At 36.4% G+C, this 22024-nt stretch overlaps 3 protein-coding genes across 7 annotated transcripts; 2 read left to right on the top strand and 1 right to left on the bottom strand.

Moving 5' to 3' along the window:
• Positions 1 to 365: 365 nt before the first annotated feature.
• Positions 366 to 12579, top strand: LOC121771563 (translation initiation factor eIF-2B subunit epsilon-like). Of its 4 annotated transcripts, none has more exons than XM_042168376.1 (15): positions 366 to 579; positions 917 to 1147; positions 1516 to 1830; positions 2922 to 3029; positions 4613 to 4802; positions 5749 to 6011; positions 6995 to 7124; positions 7399 to 7475; positions 8383 to 8619; positions 8697 to 8773; positions 9193 to 9284; positions 11008 to 11090; positions 11675 to 11746; positions 12108 to 12233; positions 12333 to 12579. In XM_042168376.1, the coding sequence occupies exons 1-15, from the start codon at positions 439 to 441 to the stop codon at positions 12363 to 12365; spliced, it is 2175 nt and encodes a 724-aa protein (XP_042024310.1). In that variant the 5' UTR covers positions 366 to 438; the 3' UTR covers positions 12366 to 12579. The 4 variants fall into 4 exon arrangements, with proteins under 4 accessions (XP_042024310.1, XP_042024312.1, XP_042024311.1 ...); XM_042168378.1 differs by having other exon boundaries at positions 7399 to 7442; XM_042168377.1 differs by having other exon boundaries at positions 7402 to 7475.
• Positions 12580 to 14773: 2194 nt separating this feature from the next.
• LOC121770071 (autophagy-related protein 13b-like) lies at positions 14774 to 19071 on the top strand. Its single transcript, XM_042166865.1, has 3 exons — positions 14774 to 16415; positions 16496 to 16659; positions 18468 to 19071. Exons 1-3 carry the CDS (start codon positions 15051 to 15053, stop codon positions 18799 to 18801), a joined length of 1863 nt encoding a protein of 620 aa, XP_042022799.1. The 5' UTR covers positions 14774 to 15050; the 3' UTR covers positions 18802 to 19071.
• A 224-nt stretch (positions 19072 to 19295) lies between these two features.
• Positions 19296 to 21982, bottom strand: LOC121770072 (serine/threonine-protein kinase ATG1t-like). 2 transcript variants are annotated; one of them, XM_042166868.1, is made up of 9 exons: positions 21717 to 21982; positions 21011 to 21128; positions 20882 to 20940; positions 20728 to 20792; positions 20530 to 20623; positions 20384 to 20464; positions 20135 to 20246; positions 19958 to 20036; positions 19296 to 19850 (listed from the first exon to the last, which is right to left on the bottom strand). In XM_042166868.1, the coding sequence occupies exons 1-8, from the start codon at positions 21948 to 21950 to the stop codon at positions 19984 to 19986; spliced, it is 816 nt and encodes a 271-aa protein (XP_042022802.1). In that variant the 5' UTR covers positions 21951 to 21982; the 3' UTR covers positions 19296 to 19850; positions 19958 to 19983. The 2 variants fall into 2 exon arrangements, with proteins under 2 accessions (XP_042022802.1, XP_042022800.1); XM_042166866.1 differs by having other exon boundaries at positions 19296 to 19887; positions 21717 to 21981.
• Between the last annotated feature and the right edge of the window lie 42 nt (positions 21983 to 22024).

The following is a 22024-nucleotide window of genomic DNA, read 5'->3' on the forward strand; positions in this document are numbered from 1 at the left end:
ATCCACTTTTGTTTTTGTTATTTTCTTTTTTATTTCTTTCTCTCCTTAGAAAATGGAAACTGTTCAGAGGGAGTTTAAGCAATATACATCACATCCTCCAACTCATATGAATTCATTGAAAAATCACTAATATATGAAGAAATTATGATACGGAAATACAAGATTGAAAAGACATACTAATAAGTTAATTTTTTTTGACATGAAATCTCGACAAAATATTAATCCGTAAAAAATTAATTATCATTTTAAAATAAATTAATTTGATATACCACCTAAATAAATAATGAGATTAGCGCTTGAGCACAGTACCCTAAACCCTCGCCTTTGACAGTGACACTCATTTCCACTTTAAATAATTAAAATAGTGCAAGCGAAACAATTGTGGTTTTGCTGCATAAAATTTGGTCCCCTTCTACTGCGCTGCTTCGTGACTGCGCAATGGTGGCGAAGAAAGGGAGCAGGGGAGGAGCGGCAGGCGAAGATGCAGGTGAGGAGCTGTCGCGCGACCCCCTGCAGGCCATCCTCTTGGCCGACAGCTTCGCCACTCTCTTCCGCCCTATTACTCTCGAACGCCCTAAGGTAATCCCCCAATCTTATCAATAGCCTCTTCTACACTTTGATTATTGATTTTCCGCGATTCGTACCAGAGCATACCTCAATTGAAAAGTTACCGTGCATAGGGTTTGAGATGGAAGACATTGTTTGGTTTGAATTCGTGTTGCCACCGCTAGGGTCTACGTTTCAGTTACTTTTGAGGATACAAGACATGAATCTGTTTTACTAACTCGTAATGTGAGATATTGTCTGTGAGCACTAGGAGTTATGACAGTTGCTAGTTGTGTTGGGGTAGGATAATAGTACTTGATTTGCCTTTGCTTATTTCTTTGTTTTATTTATTTTTAATGTATGTTCTAAGGTACTGCTACCACTGGTGAATGCGCCTATGATTGAATACACCTTGGCGTGGCTTGAATCGGCTGGAGTTGAGGAGGTTTTTGTGTTTTGCTGTGCTCATTCCAAGCAAGTGATTGAATATTTGGAAAACTCCAACTGGCTCAATCAGCCGAAGTTTTCGGTTTCTACTATAGAGTCTTACAATGCCATGAGTGCTGGAGATGCTCTAAGGTTGATATATGAGAAGAATGTGGTATGTTGTGCTTACTACTTGTAAACTTTAGTGATTGCTTCATATCTGGCTCTATTAATAGCTTGTGAATGGACAGAAATGTATTTTCATTTATGATGCAAATGTATTTTACTTGGTTTGGAACCTGTCTAAAATGGAGATATTTGAAATGCTTTTCTGAAGTCTAAGTCTCACTTCCTTATCAAGGGTCTAAATCCCCAAGGTAACAAAGTTAGTGTAGTCTAACTCTAACATGGCTCACTTTTATATCTATGCTGCTATGCATCAGCCTTATTTAAATAGGTAAAGGTTGCTTCAATTTTTTGTAGTGTATTTCTGTCTTTTAAGTTTCAAATAATCTAGTTTATTATGTTTGGTTCTCTTTGAAGGTACATGGAGATTTTATTCTTGTAACTGGGGATACTGTGAGCAACATGCCACTAACCCAGGCACTTAAAGAACACAAAGAGAGAAAGAAAAGAGATAGCAATGCAGTAATGACTATGATAATCAAACAGTCAAAGCCGTCTCCAATAACACATCAATCTCGTCTTGGAACAGAGGAGCTGTTTATGGCAATTGACCCCAAAACGAAAGAGCTCTTATATTATGAGGATAAGGCTGATACTTCAAAAGGGACTCTCACTCTGGACAGGACTATGTTGCTCGATCGTTCTTCAATATCTCTTCACAATGATAAGCAGGTTCATATCTTTCCTTAAACAACTGTTTGTTTCTGCTTTAAACCTTATTTACTGCAGAACCTAAAAATAACTAAAAGAAAGGTATGAAAGGATGTTTATTCTATGTATTAGAATAAAGGACTAGTAAATAAACAATAAGCTCTGTCTTAGAGATATTTATTACTATCTCTAGTTCTCTACTGTTTTCAATTTCCTGCACATCCTTACTGATGCTTATAATAACCACACCTATCTCCATGACTAGTCAATCACTGATGCTTATAATTATTACTATATTGGAGCACATTCGGACGGTCACTTACAAAGTTTGTCAACTGACCGGAGACATAGTTGTGCTATTTCTCTTGGATTTTGTCTTTGTTTACATCACCTGCAATTTAGGATATATAGATGCTCTTAAGCACAATATCACTGGATTTCCGTGTTTACAAATTGCAAGTCATTTTATTTTAATTCTCTTCTTAGGGTAATATCGGTGCTACCCATCTAAGTCTAATTGGTGAGAGTTTCTAATTAAATATTAAGTGAAATACGTCGAAAATTGGTGCAATAAAGAAAGTTTATAGGCATTTCCTTTCCAGGGGTGAGCTCCAATATGTTGAACCAAGCATTGATTGGGATTCAATGCCAATTATGGGGAGTCTGTGAATATATTCACTAAATTAGGCAATGAGTGATCAAAGAAGAGGTCAACTAAAGAGAAAAGGATAGGCTAAGGCCATATTCTACATTTTCTACTGTAATATGTTATAGAATTTATTTTGGCGATTCCAAATGAATTAGGGAATTAAAAGATAACTTAAGTTTAAATCATCAAGTAATGAATGATATCAATCTATAATGAGATTAAATCAAAATTATCAAATTAAATGAAAGGATTGTAGTGACATGCATGCTATATTGCTATGAACTTTTCAATACTATTATATGTTATAAATTGCATGAAAGGTTTTTGGTAGCTAGAACACTAGGACTTAATGTTTGCTTAGTTGTGTTTTCTGTCAAACTCTTTACTAAAACCCTTTCAAGATGTTTAAGAAGAAATATGCAGATATTCGAGTTTAACTGTTGTCAGTTAATTTTCTTTGCAGGATTGCTATATTGACATATGTTCTCCAGAGGTTCTGAGTCTTTTCACTGACAATTTTGACTACCAGCATTTACGCCGTCATTTTGTCAAGGGGTTACTTGTTGATGATGTAAGTATTAATACATGAAGAACACAATTTTGTTCTTGCGGGGGAAGTCCTCACTTAATATTTAACTTGACACTCAAAACTCCAGTATGAAGTAAGCTTTAATCTACCCTGATTAACAAAGGCACATGTGTATGTATATATGATATGCACAGATTGTGGCTTTTAATTGTTTGGGCATGTTCCCAACAATACTGATTATTGTATTTTTTATGTTTTTATCACAAATAAAAAATACAAAATGATGTGAAGAAAAGATCAGTGTGCCAAGGTGTTATAATCAGACATTGTGATATTTTAGAATGTGAAGTGGCGTATACTCATTGATTAGTGTGTTTCTTTTCAACGAGTCTTTTCTTCTGTTTCCTACAATATGGAGCTCTTAAGAAGTATAAGTGATTTCTTAATGTTGCTAGCAACAGGAAGGAGTTCATCTCATAGATGGTCAAGATGAAGTAGGTGATAGGTTTTGGATTCAGTGGGAAAGTTCTGTAACAAATCTACTCTTTTTTTCATTCTTCCCTAATCCCTATGAATTGCTTCCCTTTCATAAGGTTCCTGGCCTAGATATGTTCATGTCTTCTCATGGTTGTTTGTGCTTAATAAGCTTCTCAGATGCGATGTGTTGTAAAGTTGTTTCTGATGCACCCCCTTTCACCTAACTAGAATGCCAGGATTCAATCTCAGGACCCAGTTCATGTTTTGTTTAGTTATTTTTATGCCGGTCCTTTTCCCTTAGCTTATGGAATGGAGTGTTGATGGAATTGGCATATAATGGGTTTAGCATTAATGCCTCAGCTTTAGTTATTTTGGCAGTTAATTTCCTTGTATCATAATTTTATAGTTGTCATATACTACACATTAGCTATCTTGTCTTGGTTGTTTCATTGGGCTATTTCAGTTATTGGTTCTTGACGTGTTGGCTATCAGCTATCTTATACTTTCTCTGTCCCATTTTATGTCACATTTCTTTTGGGCACATGTTTTTAGGTAGTGGTGTTTAGTGGTTAAATGAAGAGAGAATAAAGTAGGAGTGAGAAAAAAGTAGAGAGAAAAAGTAGGAGAGAGGATAAAGTAAGAGAGAGAGAGATAGAGTGTTGCTTTTTTGCAATAAAAGGAAATTGCCACACTTACGGTGGGACGGAGGGAGTAGTAATTTTGGTCACCAGCAGCTCAAATGTGTGTGAGCTGCATAAGTGAAATTCATTTTGGTGCCTGGGGTTGGTCCATGGTAATTTAAGAGTAGTTTGTTCATTGTTTATGGTTGATGTATTATGATAGTTTTATCATCCTTGTAATCTATTTGTATACTAATCTCTTTATATGCACCCTTGACTGATATATTATTAAGCTTTTTTTCTCTGTGTCTTTATAAACCTTCAAGGCTTCAAGCCAATGTCATGCTGCATCTTGTGGCATAGCCGCATAGTGGCAGTTAGGCTTTCTTTTCTTTTTTACCCTTTTTGGCATTTCCCTGAGGCCGAACTGAATTGCATTATAGTCAGCTTTATGAAATAATGGTAGAAGGCCTTTAGCCTTTAACATTTCTTCATATTTTTTCTAATTTTTCTTTTCTTTTTGCTCAGCTTATGGGTTACAAAATTTTCACCCATGAAATTCATTCAAGTTATGCAGCAAGGGTGGAGAACTACAGGAGCTATGACACTATTAGTAAAGATATAATACAGAGGTGGACTTATCCTTTGGTTCCTGACATTCAGTTTCTTCAGAATAGTCTGACAAAACTGGAAAGACGTGGAACTTATCGAGCTTCAGGTAAAATAAATCCTGAAATTCACTTCTTATTTCCTGTAGTTGTGTCAATTGTAAAAATTCTTTTTCTCCAGAATTATAACCATCCATTGCAAATAAGTTTGTTCTAGGTTTAGGTAAATACTCAACACCTTAATAGGGCCCCATTGGTATGCATTCGTTAAGAACCGGACCTTTTAATTTTCCAATTATGCTTGGTAAATTGGTTTCTTCTTATTCTTTTACCTCCAATTTCAAATTCTGAAGATGCAATGGTTGAGTGTGGGACGAATAGATTCTTTTCCTTGAAAACAGTACCACATTAGCAGATTAGCACACACTTATTTTCTGTGTGATCAAATTCTAACTGTGCCATAATTACTTTATTTGTTATAGCGTTTTATCTGTTGAATAGTTCTCAATGTTGTAAGAATCTGAGTCTGCAGAATTTCATGTCACTGGTATGCAAATTTGACACAACCAATTTGGACTAACCTAGCACTTTTCTGTGACCAAGGAACTTGTTTGAATAACATAAGAAGATTTTTGCTTCTATGATCATGCATACATGACAGAGTCATTTGACAAAAATCATGAAAAAATTGAATAATGTATATAAGTTCTCCAAAACCATGAATTTGTGAGAATGTGAGAAGTGCACTGTACCTATAAGTAACTTTCACTGGACTTGTATAATGAAGTCTAAGTGGCATGCTCTTTTGTCAGCTGAACAGTAAGCATTATTTTTTCTGATAATTATAGCATATCTTGCCTTCATGTTTTGTACACAAACACAACACTGGGTTTGAAATAATAGTATTTGGCTATATAGCAATTATTTAAATGTTCATCTTATCTGCTCTTTATGAATTATGAATATAAGTTTGTAACGTAGACTTGCTGAGAAACTCTTGGCGACCCCTTTCGTGATTTCTCTTGACTTTCCACATGATGAACATTAATTTTACAGATGTAGGTCTCTCACGCTCTGCCAAAATGGGCCCCTTTACTGTTATTGGAAGTCGCACCACTATTGGAAAGCACTCAGAAGTTTCCAATTCTGTCATTGGTGAAGACTGTGTAATTGGATCAAATGTTTCAATTGATGGATGTTACATTTGGAATAAGGTGAACATTGAGGATGGCTGTAGATTAAAGCATGCAATAGTGTGTGATGGGGTGACCATGAAGTCTGGAGCGGTCCTTGAAGCTGGTGTCGTATTATCTTTCAAGGTACACTTTGAAGTGCCTAACCTTTCTGGAGCCTCCATTCATTGTTTGTTGCATTTTTTACCTCTGACTTTAAACTTGAAATCTTGCATAGAAGTTTAAGTTGTGACTATTGGTGACTTAGTGTTAAGAGTCAACGCTGGATAAGTTTCACGAACAAAACATTTGTTTCACAAAGACATCTAGTGAGAAGTCCTTAGTTTCTTCGTGTTGAAGTTACTCATTTTAATGGGATCCTAATTGCATCGGATCAGAATCGAGAAGCCTTCTATAGAAACTCTAAAATGACTTGTGAAGGAATATCTCTGTTGATTGTATCCAAAACCATTAAGAACTCATTTCTGCTTTCCTGTCAAAAGTGGCAAAACACTTTTACTCCACTTCTGAAGAGTGAAAGGTACATGCATTGCATTATCTGCAACAGTCATAGTTTTGGAGTCGCTTTTATTTGTTTTGATATGCAGAAGCATCAGAACCATGTGATGTAATTAGATTAAATGTGCTTGAGGTTATTTTAGGTTGCGGCATTCATCTATATGTTTCCTGTCAAACCTACTACCAATTTATGGGAGGAATCATATGAGGGACGAGTATTGTTAAAATTGTGCTTGCAGAAACACCTAGCATGAAGAATATGATTGATTCAATCTTAAGATGTACTCCCCCCGTCCCATAAAAACATGCACGCTTTCCTTTTTCGTTCATTCCCGAAAAACATGAACAATTCTTTCTTTTCTTTTTTGTACACCTCCCGACCACAAGTTGTTACAATAGTACCCTTACTATTACATTTATTTACTATCACTTTACACAACAATACCCCTAAGAGGGACTCTTTTTCCACCCACAATATAAACACTAAAATGGGATCTTTCTCCACTCATAATACAAACAATACTAGATTTGATAAAATCTGTCCCCAAATATTTGTTCGTATTTCTTTGTTTCAGACTAGCCTGATCATCTAACGCACTTGGGCTGTGTAGGTCATAATTGGGCAAAATTTTGTTGTGCCTGCTTACTCTAAGGTTTCTCTACTCCAACAGCCTGTCAGACAAGACAGTGATGAAGAGCTGGAATATGCTGATAATAGTAGTGGGAACATAGAAATCACATGTAACTTCTGGAACCCTTTTATTATCTGTCATCATTATAATTTAAAACCCAACAGATTTTAGAAGCTATTTTACTCAGTTGTTACATAATGTATGTTTAGAAATCATTCCTGTTATCAGCAATTATGTATTTTAACCTCTATTATTTCGTAAAACTTAGTGCATTTGGCAAGTTTGAGCTGTAATATAATAGTAAGAAATGCATTTGTGCACATATAGCATCATATTGATAGGCTGGTGCATCTACTTTAACGATGGATATTTTCTATATGCAGCAGTACCTAATACTACTGATGTGTTGGAGGAGTTGAATACCGAGGTATCTGATTTGCGAATTCAGGCTGCATCTGAGGTCCAAATTTTCTTTGCTGTTAATTTTTCTTCTTTCTAATTTCTAGTTTTAAAGTAGCTAAAGTGGTAAGCAACTTATTGCTTTAAGAAAAAGCTTGATGGCTCTAAATTCATTTTCTTTCCTTTATTCTTGATATTTTCCCTTAAGGTTTTCTGCATTCCATCTGAACATATAGAACCATTTAAAACATGTAAAGTAAAAGAGGAAGATTTCTAGGAAACCAATCGGAAATTGAGTTGAATTTAGCATATTGATGTCCTGGATGAATAGACAACGAAGTATTGTTGCACTGAAGATTCACTTGACCAGTCAATTACTAGCATATTATTTCCCATGAACTTAGGGTAACTCTCTTGTCATTTTATGATATACATGACTTGCTGTGATTTTGAAAGCTTTAGAGTTTTTGCGGCTTTCTAGAATTATGTTTTAGCACCACTTTTACTTGGTTTTCTGAGAGAACCATTAATACCCAGTCAATACCCGATACAAGAGGTAAACTTAGAAATACAGAGTATGATGCTTTCGCAAGCCAGTAATATCTAGGAGCATTATGAGCTGCCATCATACAAAGTATGCATCCAAGAACTGCCTAAATCAAATTATATTATGTTCATTACTCATACATCCTTGCAGATATTGTTGTTAATTTGTTATTAAGAATGGAGTGCTTGCATATGTCAAAGACTGATCTTCATTAAATGTTACAAACTACATGCATTATATTAACTCGTTTAGAGGGACACAAAATGTATTTGTTTTTTGGAAAACAAATTGTTTGTTAGGGCTTTGTGCTTTAAGATCAAGACTATCCCATGTGATGATAAATATTTAACTGGTATCATGATGTGAGTCTGTATAGCTAGATTGCTGCATGTAAGCTTTCTAACTAATACTATGCGACAAGGTTGGTGGGGCTGGTTTTATCTGGTCAGTTGGTGAGAAAGGCCTTGAAGAAGAATGGAGGCATTCAGTGGCGCCGATTTCTGCAGATCGACTTCTTGAAATAATCAAATCTGCGACCGATGAGCTGGATACATCGAACGAAGAAAGCAACATTCTTCCACCTTCAGGAGAACTGGGAATTGATTCTGATAATGAATCTGATGATGGTAGAGATGATCATGCTCATTTCGAAAAAGAGGTACCTGCTGACAATGATTCTTGTCGTACTTGTATGGTGTTTGAAATTCTAATGTTTTCTCTGTTTGCTCATTGCAGGTTGAAGCAACTTTTCTAAGGGCTATACATGAAAATGTAGAAGAAGATCATATAATAATTGAAGTTAACTCGCTGAGGTATGATGCAGCCTTTCTCTACCTTTTTATTATCTTTTAGTCGAAAAACTTTCATTCGTGGTTTCATACTGGTAAAATTACCTTTTTTAAATCTAAAAAATGCATTGATCTGAAAAATAATAGTATTGGAAGGCTGACATAGTAAATGTTTAGTCTGCATATCCACCAATTGGAATCTGTTACAGGTCAGTAGTAATTGTTGTTGCTTGATGCGATCCTCTCTTTCCATCGAAGCACTTTAATATTATCATTACTGGTATTGGATGAATTCATTCTGTGCAAATCTACATTCATTATGTGGGTCCTGTAATTTCAGTTCTATCTTGCAACAATAGATATACGAGGTAGAACTTATCTAATTGAGCCATTCTCTGTGGCACTTGTAACAAATTTTGTCTTTGTAACTTTTTCTGTCTCAGGCTTTCATACAATATGGCTTCTACTGATTGTGCTGGCGCTTTGTTCTATGCTATGATGAAGTATGCCGTGGACACTCCACATGATTCTGCAGGTAATTTCTCGTTTCAGTGGATGGAATTATATAATCTGTGAATCATGTACTTTGATGGTAAGTATTGATTATACCATTTTACCAAAATGCTGGTTTACATACATGCATAAAAGTTATTTCATGGGTTCCAGTTTAAACCATGATAACATATGTGATATAGAGTGATCTTAGGATATGTATTCACAATCACATCTTCAAAATGTAGCCAATGTTAAGGTAGATTTCTTATACAGTCAATGCACTAGCTTGAATGCATGTATTCATTGCACATGCTTTTTCTTCCCTCTAATAGTTTCTTACCATCAATCCTCATTGATTATACTTTTCAAATAAAGTATGTGACTGGAATCATATGTGCTGGATGCCGAATAGTAAGCATGCATATATCATTGTTTAGTAAGAATATATTCATATGTATTTGATCTGTGTGTTTATGAAACTTTCTTCTTTCCACACAAGTAGTTTTGGTATGTCGTCATTCACTTCACACTGTTTTAAGGAAAACAATTGTATTTTTACTGTATTTATTCTTCACAGTCAGTATAAGACTATAAATCTTTGAAAGATGGCTTTCAGAACAAATAGTTGAAATATTATGAAAATTCATATGTGAAGATATGCTTGGGCAGGATTTGTTGAGTAAAGGTGAAGAGACACAGACACTTGTTACTACTTACAATGTTGTGAACCAATTTACAGGACTAGCTAATTGAAAATGACGAAGTAACTAATCTTTAGAATTCTCCCTCACTAAGTTTTTCTGTCCCAAGTCTGTGAAGGTGAACTGGGTGCTTTTGGACATATAAAATGTAATCAAACTGGGTTGATCTATTCACGAAATATTTGTAAAACAGTGGCGCCTGCGTGCAGATGGAGAATTAAGGTTTATCCGAGCCTGCATATGCGCTTTGGGAACTGAATCAAATAAGTTCTTGAGAACTAGATAGCTCATTGCTGGAAAAATATTAGAAGTTTTGTGATCAACCTTAAAGTAACTTCACATGAGCCTTTTGCTGTCTCCAGCATTGATGGTGTTTATTTGGAGATTTTATATTAACTGATCCTGCTGCAGAAACTTCAGGTGGTTGCTGATTTGGCAGCTTTTATGTGGACCATTAAACAAGCCCGGATTCAATTATCCACATTCTTACTTTACGAATGATCCAATTAATTCTAAAGAACTTATTAGCTCAACCTGGGTATAATATTAGAAGTTCTTTAGTCAACCTCAAAAACTTCGCACGACCCATGTCACCTGCATTGTTGGTGTTTATTTGGAGATTTGATATTTATTGTCGTAAGCATTATTGATTTGGCAGCCTATAGGTGGGCCAGATAATAGTAGTTAATAAATTCATGCACAATATGATGGACAGGGTGGATCTTCAAAATCCATAGTGTTTATTCATGGAACAATAATCATGTTACTGCTTAATAGTTTAAGCACGGTGAATCATAACAGTTTAAAATCTATAGTTTACAAAGAGGTCAAGTGCTAGAAGTTGTCAAGCTTAACTGCCTAATCTATGTTATGATTCACACTAGTGAAATGTAGTTAGTCAAATTGGACAATCTTTTTGTGCTGATCATTAATCATTTACACTCCTTACTATTTAACTATTTATAAATACCTATTGTATGCTTTAGTTTTTGGCATTGTGGAACAGAGCTATTCAGTTCTTATTCTTTGGTGTGCATGGAAAACTCAACTGTTTTTTTGCAGGAGAACTACTTAAAATTACTAATGGTGTGATTGGAAAATGGGAAAAGCTTTTGAAGTATTATCTGCCAAGCTTAGATGAAGAGGTTGGTACATTAAAATCTTTTGACTTCTTACTTATTGTTATAAGCTACTTTATCAGTCTGCTTTGGCCTATTTCGGCCACATGATTTTATGTGGGGACTGGTATTCCACAATTTTGAACTCTAAAACCATGTTTGGCAGCCTTAAATCAGTAACAGTTACCCCGATCTATCATCTTCTATCATCATGTGCTCCCCTGCATACTTTGTTTCCTCATGTTGATTTGCTACTATATCCTGGAAATGATTCTCTCAGTCTTATTGAGCGATGTATAATTCTTAATCACACGAATGTCTTTGTTCATAACTACTTTAGAGCAAAATCATCAAGTTCATGTTGAAGTAGATAATTCTATTCTTCAGGTCGTGCACAATTTTTGGTATTTCTCTTGGTGTTAAGTTAAACATAGTGCTTTCATCAGTAGATTTATCAACAAATTTTTCTTAAGTTGGGGTTAGGGGAGCAGTGGGTATCTTTATCAGCATATTCATATTTTTTGATTGATGAGTTAAGAAAACTTAAAACGTCCTTTGTGTCAAATTCTCTTCAATTATGAATATCTTTTGATACATTGCATTCCTTGCAGATTGAGGTGATACTGAAATTTGAAGAAATGTGTTTAGAGTCTACAAAAGAATATGCAAATCTATTTTCCCAGGTAACTCGTTTCTGTTGGAATTTTTTGTACAAATTATAGTTTCACTTCTGAGATTTGATTGCCTTGCCTCTTCTTATTTCATGCTATAAGTCTTGTCATCTCGCACTTTCTACTAGCAAATAACGATATACTAGTATTGACATGCTATAGTCTTGACATCTCACATTTTCTACTAGTAAGTAGTATGTGACTAAGAGACAATTAGAAATGAACATTACATAAGCTTCAAACTTAACAGAACAACTTTCAAGTATTAATCTTTCTATAATAAATTAATATTTTAGTGGCCAATGTCTTGATCTGAGAATCCTGTACTAATTCATTACTTTCATATTTTTGTGTAATCTGGGTCTATCTTTAGATTTTGCATCTTCTCTACGACAAAGACATTTTGCAAGAAGATGGTATACTACGCTGGGAATCGGAAAAGGAACAGGCTGATGAGTCGGATAAGGTTTTCGTGAAGAAGGCAGAGAAATTTTTACAGGTTGGTAACCATACCTACTATCTGATAATCATGAATTTTGGACAACCGCTAAAGCTTGCACCAAATGTCTGCACATTCTAATGCACTTATTTGATGCAGTGGCTCAAGGAGGCATCGGAAGAAGAAGACTGAGGGTAGGTAGAGTGGGCAACGCATTTTTGCTCGTTGATAGCTTAGGTGCAATGGAAATTGAGCTCGATCTTCTGAATGAAGATCTGATAGGTTTTTCGTGTTTCCCCTAAGCCTATCAGTTGAAACTATATGCAGAGTTTTTTCTCAAGATTTTGGGCTATATTGTTACTTGGTTTAAGGTATAAAATTGCATATACATAATATGTTTATTGTACGTGTTATGTATAGGTTTGTTTCATTGTGATATAATTTCACCTTTCGGAATATTTACTCTAAACAATTAAACAAACCCAAAACCACAAAAATTCACATCTTCAAATGTCCACAGATTTATATTTTTGCAGTAAAATACAATGTGGATATTCAGATAAATCTCAACGATGTGTTCTTTATTCTGTTGTAAATTTCTATAAGAGGACATGCAGTGACAGTAATACAATAATACTAATAAAATCATAATGAAATGATTGTTTTTTTGAAAAGTATATTACTTTAATTTAAGTGGTACTATTATCTTATAAATATGCTATATGATTGATTCTTACAAGTGTCAAAGCGATTGAAAATTCCTTCGATTGAAATAGTACCAAACATATAACTCGTCATATATATCTCAAATCATCTTTAAAAGACTTGTCAAATTATTGACACTAAAGATGTGAGAACTTCTTGCTTTATCATAACAAAAGTAAAACTGCTGTCAAGTTTCAAGTTATTTGCTCATCTTTATCAAGCTATGCATATTAGTATTTTCCTAGTTTGTCACGAAGGTTTTGGCTTTGGTTGAGTTGTATGACTGAAACCTAACAATGTGTTTTTATTTCTCGGCGATTGAGTAGCCCAGTGTTAGAACCATATTTAATTATTTTAAGTTAGCTATTCTTGATCAATGTAATCTATCAAACCATATGAAATAATTCGTCGTAAACCCTCCCTTGTGATCTAGCAGCTTTAAGAAGAAGTCGAAACATTTGAAGTTATCCAATTTCAGAAACTGGCGATGTTCTGTTGCAATGTTGTCCAATGACGTTGGTTTTGGTTTCTAGGCTGCGAGTTCCTTGTTAATTATTGGGTGTTCTCTCATAAATATTAACTCCAACACGATGTTCGGTCATACATTAATTAATGGGTAGAAATAGCCTCAAAACATTTTATGGAATGGTAGTTCGTGAAATTGTTTATCAAGGTCTAATACAATGACAGCAATAACGGTCACGAAGCCACTTTTCTGTCAAATGGATAATGAAGCTTATTTGGCAAACACTAGCAGCAGCATAGGATGAAATGAAACCCATGTCTCGGTGCAAATCTTAACACCAAATCACTGGACCCCACCGCCATCATTTTTGTCATGTTTTATTTCTTTAAATTTGCCAACTCCTTCCCCAACTACTCTCCTTAGCTTAGAGCATCCACTACGTTGTCCCCCACCGTCCCTTAAACTACTATTTCAGGGCCCCACTATACTTTATTCTTCCATCTCTTAACTAAGGGACGGAATCTGTAACGCTCCGTCCCTTAAATTACTATTCATTCAATTTCATTTTTTATTTTTTTTCCAACCCAATTCAATTAAAACAAACACACTTTATTAAAATTCAAAAAAATAGAAAATGGACATAATTAAAATCCTAAAAAAAATAAAAATGACATAATTTAATTTTCTCCGCCAAAGTTTTCCCAAATGTGCTCAATTAGATCCTCTTGGAGTTGGGCGTGGGCGCTAGAGTCGCGTGTCCTTGCCCGAATAGACAACCGTTCTTGTATTGACGGATGCGCTCCCCAAATCGGGTTATCGCAGAAGTAGTCGCGTACTAACCTTGCGGCGGCTTCCTCCCGGTTGCGATGGATGTATGTCCGGGAGCGTCGTGGAGGCAGCGCGGCTTCCTCCGTCTCTCGGCGGCGATCTTCTTCAAGTGATTGTTCCATGAGTTGATGCATTTGCTCAAAAGGATCCATTTGTTTGAGTTGATTTAAGATGAAATTGGAGTGGTTATAGAGAGGATTTGAGAGGAATATATGTGTGTTTGTGTGTGAAATGAGTATGAAATAAGATTATTTATAGAGTAAATAAAAAAAAATAAAAAAAGAAATAAAAAATTAACGGTAACATTACCGTTTGAAAAATATTTTTTTTTATATTAAAATTTAATTTTTTTTTAAAAATGAATTATTACGTCATCCGTGACGACGCCCATTCGCGTTATTAAAATTTGTTGGAAATTGACAAAAGTCAGGACACCTAATTTCTACTAGTTCACTGCATCATTTATTGAAGTTACATTTGGTAACACCTCTAACCTCACCATAATTTAATTGTTATAGAACAAACCAACAAATCAATATATATATCAAATAATTAGACAACAAAGCAATTTAATAATTTTTTAACAAGTTCAAAAAATAAACACACTTGACTCTCTCACTCCCAAAAGATAAACCTCTTCTTCATCGTCTCTCTCTCATCTGAACTCTAACGCACACAGCGACTTCAACGGACGGAAATACCCTCAATCTCCTTTTTTTTTGAGTTTCTCTCAAGCAATCCCCATTGAATCAGTCCACGATCACTCCTCGCCCGCCGTCACGGTTCATCTCTGTTTCCGTTATCTCTGTCTCGATATTAGTATTCGATTTCGCGAAGTTTTGGTTAGGTTCTATTGGGGATTTTCTGTTAAAAAATCAATGGCGTCTTATCACGGCAACACTCATTCGGAGCGAGCCAAAATGGAACAGATTATCACTGAGTTTTTCGCCAAAAGCCTTCACATAATACTCGAATCGCGCTGCCCTTACGTCTCGTCTCGCAATTACAGCGGGGAGCAGGTTTTGTCCTCGCTGTCTCCCTCCTCTTCTTCCTCGTCTTCTTCCAGTTTTAGGCCTCGGGATAAGTGGTTTAATTTAGCGCTTAGGGATTGCCCTGCTGCCTTAGAGAACATAGACTTTTGGCGCCAGAGCAACCTTGAACCTATGATTGTTGATGTTATACTAATGCAGAGGCCTATTGATTGGGATCCTTTGAATTTCTCCCCGAAAACGGGGTTTGTGTCGGGGAAGGAGAGGCACTACTATGGCTCGGATAATGAGGAGTTTGGGTGTGAAGGGAGGAATGAGAGGATTATTGAGCGATGGGTTTTGCAATATGAGAGTAAGAAGAATGGTGGGTCGACTGGGAGTAAGAAGAGGTCGAATTGTACGAGCTCTCATGCTTTGTACAAGAAGTCTATACTGTTGTTGAGGTCTCTGTATGCCACAGTTAGGCTTTTGCCCGCTTATAAGCTGTTCCGGGATCTCACTTCATCGGCTCATATTAGGATGTATAATCTCGCTCATCGGGTTTTGTCTTTTGTTGAGCCGTTCACCCGCAGAGAAGAGGCGGATATGCAGCGATTTGTGTTTACTCCGGTTGACGCTTCTTGTGGCAGGCTTTGCCTCTCAGTCTTGTATCGGTCGTCTGTAGTGGATATGGGTTCGGATCCTTCAACTCCTCTATCACCGCAGTTCATTCCGGAATATGTTGGGAGTCCCATGGCGGAACCACTGAAAAGGTTTCCTTCTGGTTTTGTATCACAGAGCTCCCCATCTTCGTCTCCATTTGGAAGGAGGCATAGTTGGAGTTATGACTTGTATCGAGCATCACAACCTTCAGCTAACCCCTCGCCTTCACCTTCGCCAACGTACTCCGATTCCCATGCCTCTTTAGCAAAACAGCGCTGCCGTCGTCTCCCACCACCATCCTTGCCTCATCATTTACCTGATGAAACACTTATCGCTTATATGAAGACTCCAAGTTATGATGAGTATTGGCCTTCCCCTGTGTTTTCACCATCTCCATCTCCATCGCCACCCACCTATGTTCCCAATAGTCATACATCTAAAGCTCTTTTGCGGTGTGAAAGTGCTCCTGTTAGCATACCTGTGACAAAACTTTCTAGCATGCCTTCACTGCCAAACAAACAACTGATGCCGCCTTCACCTCCCCTGAAAGCTACTCTGCTAACAGCTGCTGAGAACATTGCACATGTGAGGCCAACCTCAACAGCTGACAAGGCATGTAATTTGATTATCGTGTAGATTAGAATTTTTTAGTTTGTGATAAATCCTTTACTAAGTAGTGCTTCATGCTGCAGTTACTCTCGTTCAGCAAGGATAAACCACACCAGATATCTGGGGCAAGACCATCTGTGAATAGCTCACCATCTAAATCATTTTCCAGTAGGTTATCATTTCAGGATGATTATGATGATGGACCATTTGTTGTCGAGGATGATGAAATACTCTATCCAAGTTCCAGGTAATTGTGCAACCTTGTACAGTACTTCAATGTTCCCAATTGCACAAATAGAACATGCTTCTTCATGTTTAGATATTTTGGTGTTATACATCTGAGATATGTGTGATTAGCCTACTGAATGCATCAGCAACCTGGAGTTCCTTGAAGGGGGAAGATATATTTGTGCCTAGGATTAGCACCTCTTAGGGATTAGGAATAGTAATTATTTCTAGCAAACTTAAGATTCTGAAGAATTTTCTTTTTCAAAAGCTGCATATGTGAATTATTTTAAAGTACTCTAATCTATTCTCATCCTATTGGAAAGTTCTGGTTAGGGAGACAGAAATTAAGTTTTCTAGTAAAGTTCCTACATGGGTTCTTTCAGAAATATTGTACACCACACTCTACTAGATCTGCCAAATTATTTGGTCCTAGATGTTGCTTTGTGAGCTTCTCATGGCATTCTTTGAAAGAAAATTGATAAAGCTATTGTTTTGTTTTCATCACCAGGATTGGTCTTTGATGTTCATTATTCATAATTCTGCAAAAGATGAAGCATTAACTAGTGTTTGTATAACTCATGTTGCCATAAGTTTGCTTGCTCTCATCAAAACCTTACATGTTTCCTCAACTGTTCTCAGCATAGACACTCTTCTGGTTGTTTTAGTAATATATTTCTGATTTCCGAATTCTAAAGTGGAACTTAAAATATCCAGTCATTATATATCAACCAAAGATTACGTGCAATTAACCGCCTCTGCACTGTATTGATTGGTTCATTGATAGCATAAAGGGTTCATACTTATTATTAAAGGCGACCACAATGAGAACTTGGTATTTAATAAAACAATGTGGCCTACTGTTGGACCTGTATGTTAGAACTTAGAAAACTTTTTTTCTGAGCTACCACCACCATAATGTTTGTAGAACACCATCTGACATGCCTCCTACAACCCAATCATTTCAGGAATTGCAGTTTCATAGACGCAATGTGTTAATCTTCAGTTCATGATTTGCATTTTGTAAGGGTTCATGTTATACACATTCACATCATAGTTGCATACTGTTGTGGACAATATAAAGGTTATTAACTGTACTCCAAATCATAAGATCAATTGAAAATCTATAACATATACTAACAGGATTTTCAGCTAACTTTAAAGTTTTAACTAGTCCTCAAATTTCTCACATATGGTAGTACCAATGCACAAGCACAATCTCCATGAAATGTACATTATATAGTGCAGCCTTTTTCAGCATGTTAATGAAAAAAAAATCAGTTCAAATCATTCAAGATTGTAGCGTCCTAATGACTATATCCATTCAAACTTCTTCAATATCAATTGAATAATGATAGGCCATTAATCACTGGCCGTCAATTCCATATCTGGAAATGTGAGAAAGATAACATGCTTTGATGGTTGATCCTTCTCTTTTTATGCGCTCGCATATGCTACTGACCTGGAGAAAAAATGTTTGATCCGGTCACAACTACTGTTTTTAATATTAATAGACAAGGTGAAGTTCAGTCTTTTGTTTACTGTAGTAAAGCTGATTACTAATTACTGGGCCATGCTTTAGCCCAAACTGTTCAAATATTATGTGCTGAGTTTTGTTGGCTTGGATGTCGATCCCATTTTGAGGTTGTTGTTTTACCCTTTCTACTAATGTGAACAAACTAGCCAGATATAATCAGAGTCTGCACCAAGACAATTAATTTGTGCCTTATTCTAAGTTCAAGTTTGATCTCTTCATGACCTGAAATAGGATGTACTTAATTGGCTGCTTGGAATAAACTTGAACTAACCAGTCCTGGATGGTTCTGACAGGTCAGGTTTGTTTGAGCTGCCAGGACATCCGAATGAGCCTGGGGGTACTTTATTTGTTAAAAGATCACAAGATGCTGCTGTCGGGGCTCTTGTTCGTATGCTGAAGAAAGCACCTCCTCTTCACCAAGATCTACAGGGCTCCACGCTTCAGACACCGACCAACAGTATCAAGGACACTACTGAAATATCTGAAGAGCCAAGAGTCCAGCAGTCTTCTGCTTCAAACATTGTGTCATCTGGGCTTGGACTCGTGACATCCAAGACTACAGCTAATGCTCTGGAGGAGCTCCATGGCTACCGAAAAATGAAAGATTCGTTTCTTAAATTGAAGTAAATCCTGAGGTCTCAGCTCTGCTAAGCGAGTTCATGCGAGTATAAGTTAAGGTCATCCCTATAGTAAAGATCTATCTGTACAGAATGTGTTTGCCATGGTTCGAATGATTTTGTTTCAAGATCTTGGTGAAATCGTCCATTTTCTGTGTACATATGATTTTGACAGTGAGGCCAGATTTGGCGTCTGATCTAACTACAAAGTTGGGTATAAAACTTATTGTAAAGGTTGGTTAAGTTATGTATATAAAGTTGTGTATATAGAGTTGTATAATTGCAGTTGAGAAGAATGTTGCTATGAGAAGATGGTGATATTTCATTTGCTTGATAGATGAAATCTAAGCAGGAAATAGCACCCCATTAATCTTCAACTTTGGGTTGGAGTTTTCTGTGTCACCCAAAATGCTATTTATAGTTTCCACTGTGTTTCATTTGGGGTCTCCATGTCTTATTCTCATACGATAGAAGGCCGACCGAATTACTCTCTAAAGACAAAACTGTGCAGATAAACAGGAAGCCTTAATCCATGACTCTTCACTAATCTCCAATTATTACTAGTTGGGGATGTTGAAGGTACAAATGAACTGAATATTTTACAAAAGGGACAATAATAGTACATGGCCTCGACGAGTTGATAACATTCCGTTCTCCAGCAACCCAGTTGCAAGCTGCCCTCAGCCTGAGCCTGTGATACCTTCTGATATGGTCATATTGGAGCTCAGATGAGATTAATATCACCAGTGGAGTGAACAAGCAGAAATCATGGTTCCGTTGTTCAGGTACAAACACCAAGAGAGTCACTTTCATGCAACATCGTCCCTCTTCGTGTGGTGGCATTATCATTATCATCACAGTGACACCTTAGCCCATAACGTATCTTCAGTATGTCGCAAAGGTCAACTGGAAAAGGTGTCACAGGTAGCTCTAGCAGATGTGCGTTCTTGATAATTGATATCAATAAGCCGGGGTACTTTTTAGGCTGGTGCAGCTTTTACTTGTATGCTTGAAATAAGTGAATGTGATTATAAAAGAAGCAATCAGAGGCTGAACATGCTATGATCATGGCAATGGAAGTAGATTACAACGGTACCTGATGATTATCAAGCTCATCAACATATGTATGACAGACAAATAGAGATTCCTAATAAGATAATACTTACTTCATCAGTGGGAAACGACTCCAACTTCAATGATTTAAGAAGTTGTGTTGATAAAATTCCTCAAAGGATAGACGACCATCTGCAAAGAAAGCTCATACTATGACTCGCTATACTCAAACTGTTTCAGTTTGACGTGTATGATAAAATGAAGCCTAGTCATTCGTATAGAGCTTAGACCTGGACTGATGGATAGCAACCGCGAACACAAGTCAACACAATCAGGATGCAACTGTTGAAGAATTAAAGGAGCGAATGGAAGAGAGGTAGACTTCTTGATATTCTGCAGAAGCTGGATAACACTTTACTTAAGAGAGAAGCTATGTTTAAGAAAAAATGAAATACTATTAAAATGGGCACAATCTCAAAAGTGTTAGTCTATATTAGAGAGAGCTGAAGTCTGCCAGTTGAAATGATTTCACATGCTACCTGAACCCTACTCCTGCCATGAAAAGGGGGGAAACCATTAAGAAGTTCGAAAAGAATTGCACCAACACTCCACATATCGACCTATCAAGAAGCTTAGATCATTAGTCTTTGATAATACTATAATCTAGTCAAGAAATATAACGAACCTTGTGATTGTATTTCTGGAACTGTAGAATTTCTGGAGCCATGTAAAATACAGATCCACACACTGTCTGTGCAGAATCATCAGGTAGTAGTATCCTGAGCCCCAAACGGAAAAAAACCAAGTTAAACTGATAATAGATGGACTCTTACAATGTAATAATAATAAGCATATTTTAGTCTAGATCTTTTAGCAGTATTACCTTGATAGTCCAAAATCAGCAATTTTTAGAACCGGGTCATACTCAGAGCCAGACAAGAGTATATTCTGCGATGGTTGCAGGGAAGAGGCACGTTGTTGAGTTGTCTGAACACGATGGGCAAATAATAACAGATGACCTTGAAATAGGGACACACCTCAGGCTTGAGATCACGGTGAACAATATGATTCTGTTTCAACACTTGGATGCCATTACCTGATACTCTTAAGTTTATATCAAATAAGTAATATATATCCTTCCGTTTAGTGTTTGAACGAAATTTTACCTAGCTGCTGCATGAATCTTTTGGCTAGACACTCTTGAACTCTGCCGTGGTGTCGGATGAAAGAAGCTAAATTCCCCCCCTCGCAAAACTCCATGACAAGGATAACATAATCCTGATACTGAGCATGGTTTTGTGTTACCTTATCAGGGACTATACAATAAATGAAGTAAAAAGTAAAACCCTTGGAGCTCACAAATTCAAAACGCTTAGAGCATCTACAACCATTTCCACAAAACTCAAACCCATTTTAGTGTAAATGTCACATCAAATATGATTTTACTCCAACCATTTACACTAAACCCAAGCGTAAAAGAATATTCTTTATATTATGCCTTTTTTACTCACAAAATTTGAAAAAAAATTGGTTTAGGTTTAGTGTAAACCTAAAAATAGTCATTTTTCACTCAAAAACCAAATGGAGTTGGTTTTGGAGCACTATTGGAGCTAATTACCTTTCCTATTTTAGGTTTTAGAACTGAAAGCCTAGGAAGCCAGATTTGTACAACTCTCTAAATCAAAATCTGCTCTTCAAATTATGACAAATTAATAAGGTGAGCTTGAGCCTATCTGATCATTCTCAAGTTAAATACAGAAACTACTACATAAAATATGAAGCTGCATACAAAGTTCAAAATAGGTGAATTAATTACAAAAATTGAAAGCAAATTTGACAAATTTGTAAGCAACAAAAGTGAAGAGATGTTACTTTGAAGAAATGTCGGAGGCGGATTATGTTGGGGTGGTTAACGGAGGACAAGAAGGCCAGCTCGCAGTCGAGGCAATTCCTTAAGTGTGACGTCAGCTTGGTGGCCGCAATTTGCTTCAGAGCAACCGCGTCACCGCTGCTTCTGTGGTTCGCCTTCCACACCTTCGACACCAAACTCTCTCCGATTTTCTCCCTCAAAATGTAATCTCCTAAAATCTCAAATTCCTCCCCCATTTTTCCTCTGCCTTTCCTCTCTTCTGCCAGTTTTGAATACTTTAATCTTTTTATTTTTAAATATTTCAAATAAA

The sequence above is a fragment of the Salvia splendens genome, chromosome 16, assembly GCF_004379255.2.
Source record: "Salvia splendens isolate huo1 chromosome 16, SspV2, whole genome shotgun sequence".
NCBI classification, from domain to species: Eukaryota; Viridiplantae; Streptophyta; class Magnoliopsida; order Lamiales; family Lamiaceae; genus Salvia; species Salvia splendens.

Excerpts from the sequence above, each read along its gene's own strand:
- LOC121771563 (XM_042168376.1), top strand. The coding sequence starts at position 439 with ATGGTGGCGAAGAAAGGGAGCAGGGGAGGAGCGGCAGGCGAAGATGCA. Across the intron at positions 3,030-4,612 it reads AGGGGTTACTTGTTGATGAT|CTTATGGGTTACAAAATTTT; the intron begins GTAAGTATTAAT and ends CTTTTTGCTCAG. Across the intron at positions 11,747-12,107 it reads ATGCAAATCTATTTTCCCAG|ATTTTGCATCTTCTCTACGA; the intron begins GTAACTCGTTTC and ends GTCTATCTTTAG.
- LOC121770071 (XM_042166865.1), top strand. The coding sequence starts at position 15,051 with ATGGCGTCTTATCACGGCAACACTCATTCGGAGCGAGCCAAAATGGAA. Across the intron at positions 16,416-16,495 it reads CAACCTCAACAGCTGACAAG|TTACTCTCGTTCAGCAAGGA; the intron begins GCATGTAATTTG and ends TTCATGCTGCAG. Across the intron at positions 16,660-18,467 it reads ATACTCTATCCAAGTTCCAG|GTCAGGTTTGTTTGAGCTGC; the intron begins GTAATTGTGCAA and ends TGGTTCTGACAG.
- LOC121770072 (XM_042166868.1), bottom strand. The coding sequence starts at position 21,950 with ATGGGGGAGGAATTTGAGATTTTAGGAGATTACATTTTGAGGGAGAAA. Across the intron at positions 21,129-21,716 it reads GCCTCCGACATTTCTTCAAA|TATCAGGATTATGTTATCCT; the intron begins GTAACATCTCTT and ends AACCATGCTCAG. Across the intron at positions 20,941-21,010 it reads AAGATTCATGCAGCAGCTAG|GTAATGGCATCCAAGTGTTG; the intron begins GTAAAATTTCGT and ends TAAGAGTATCAG.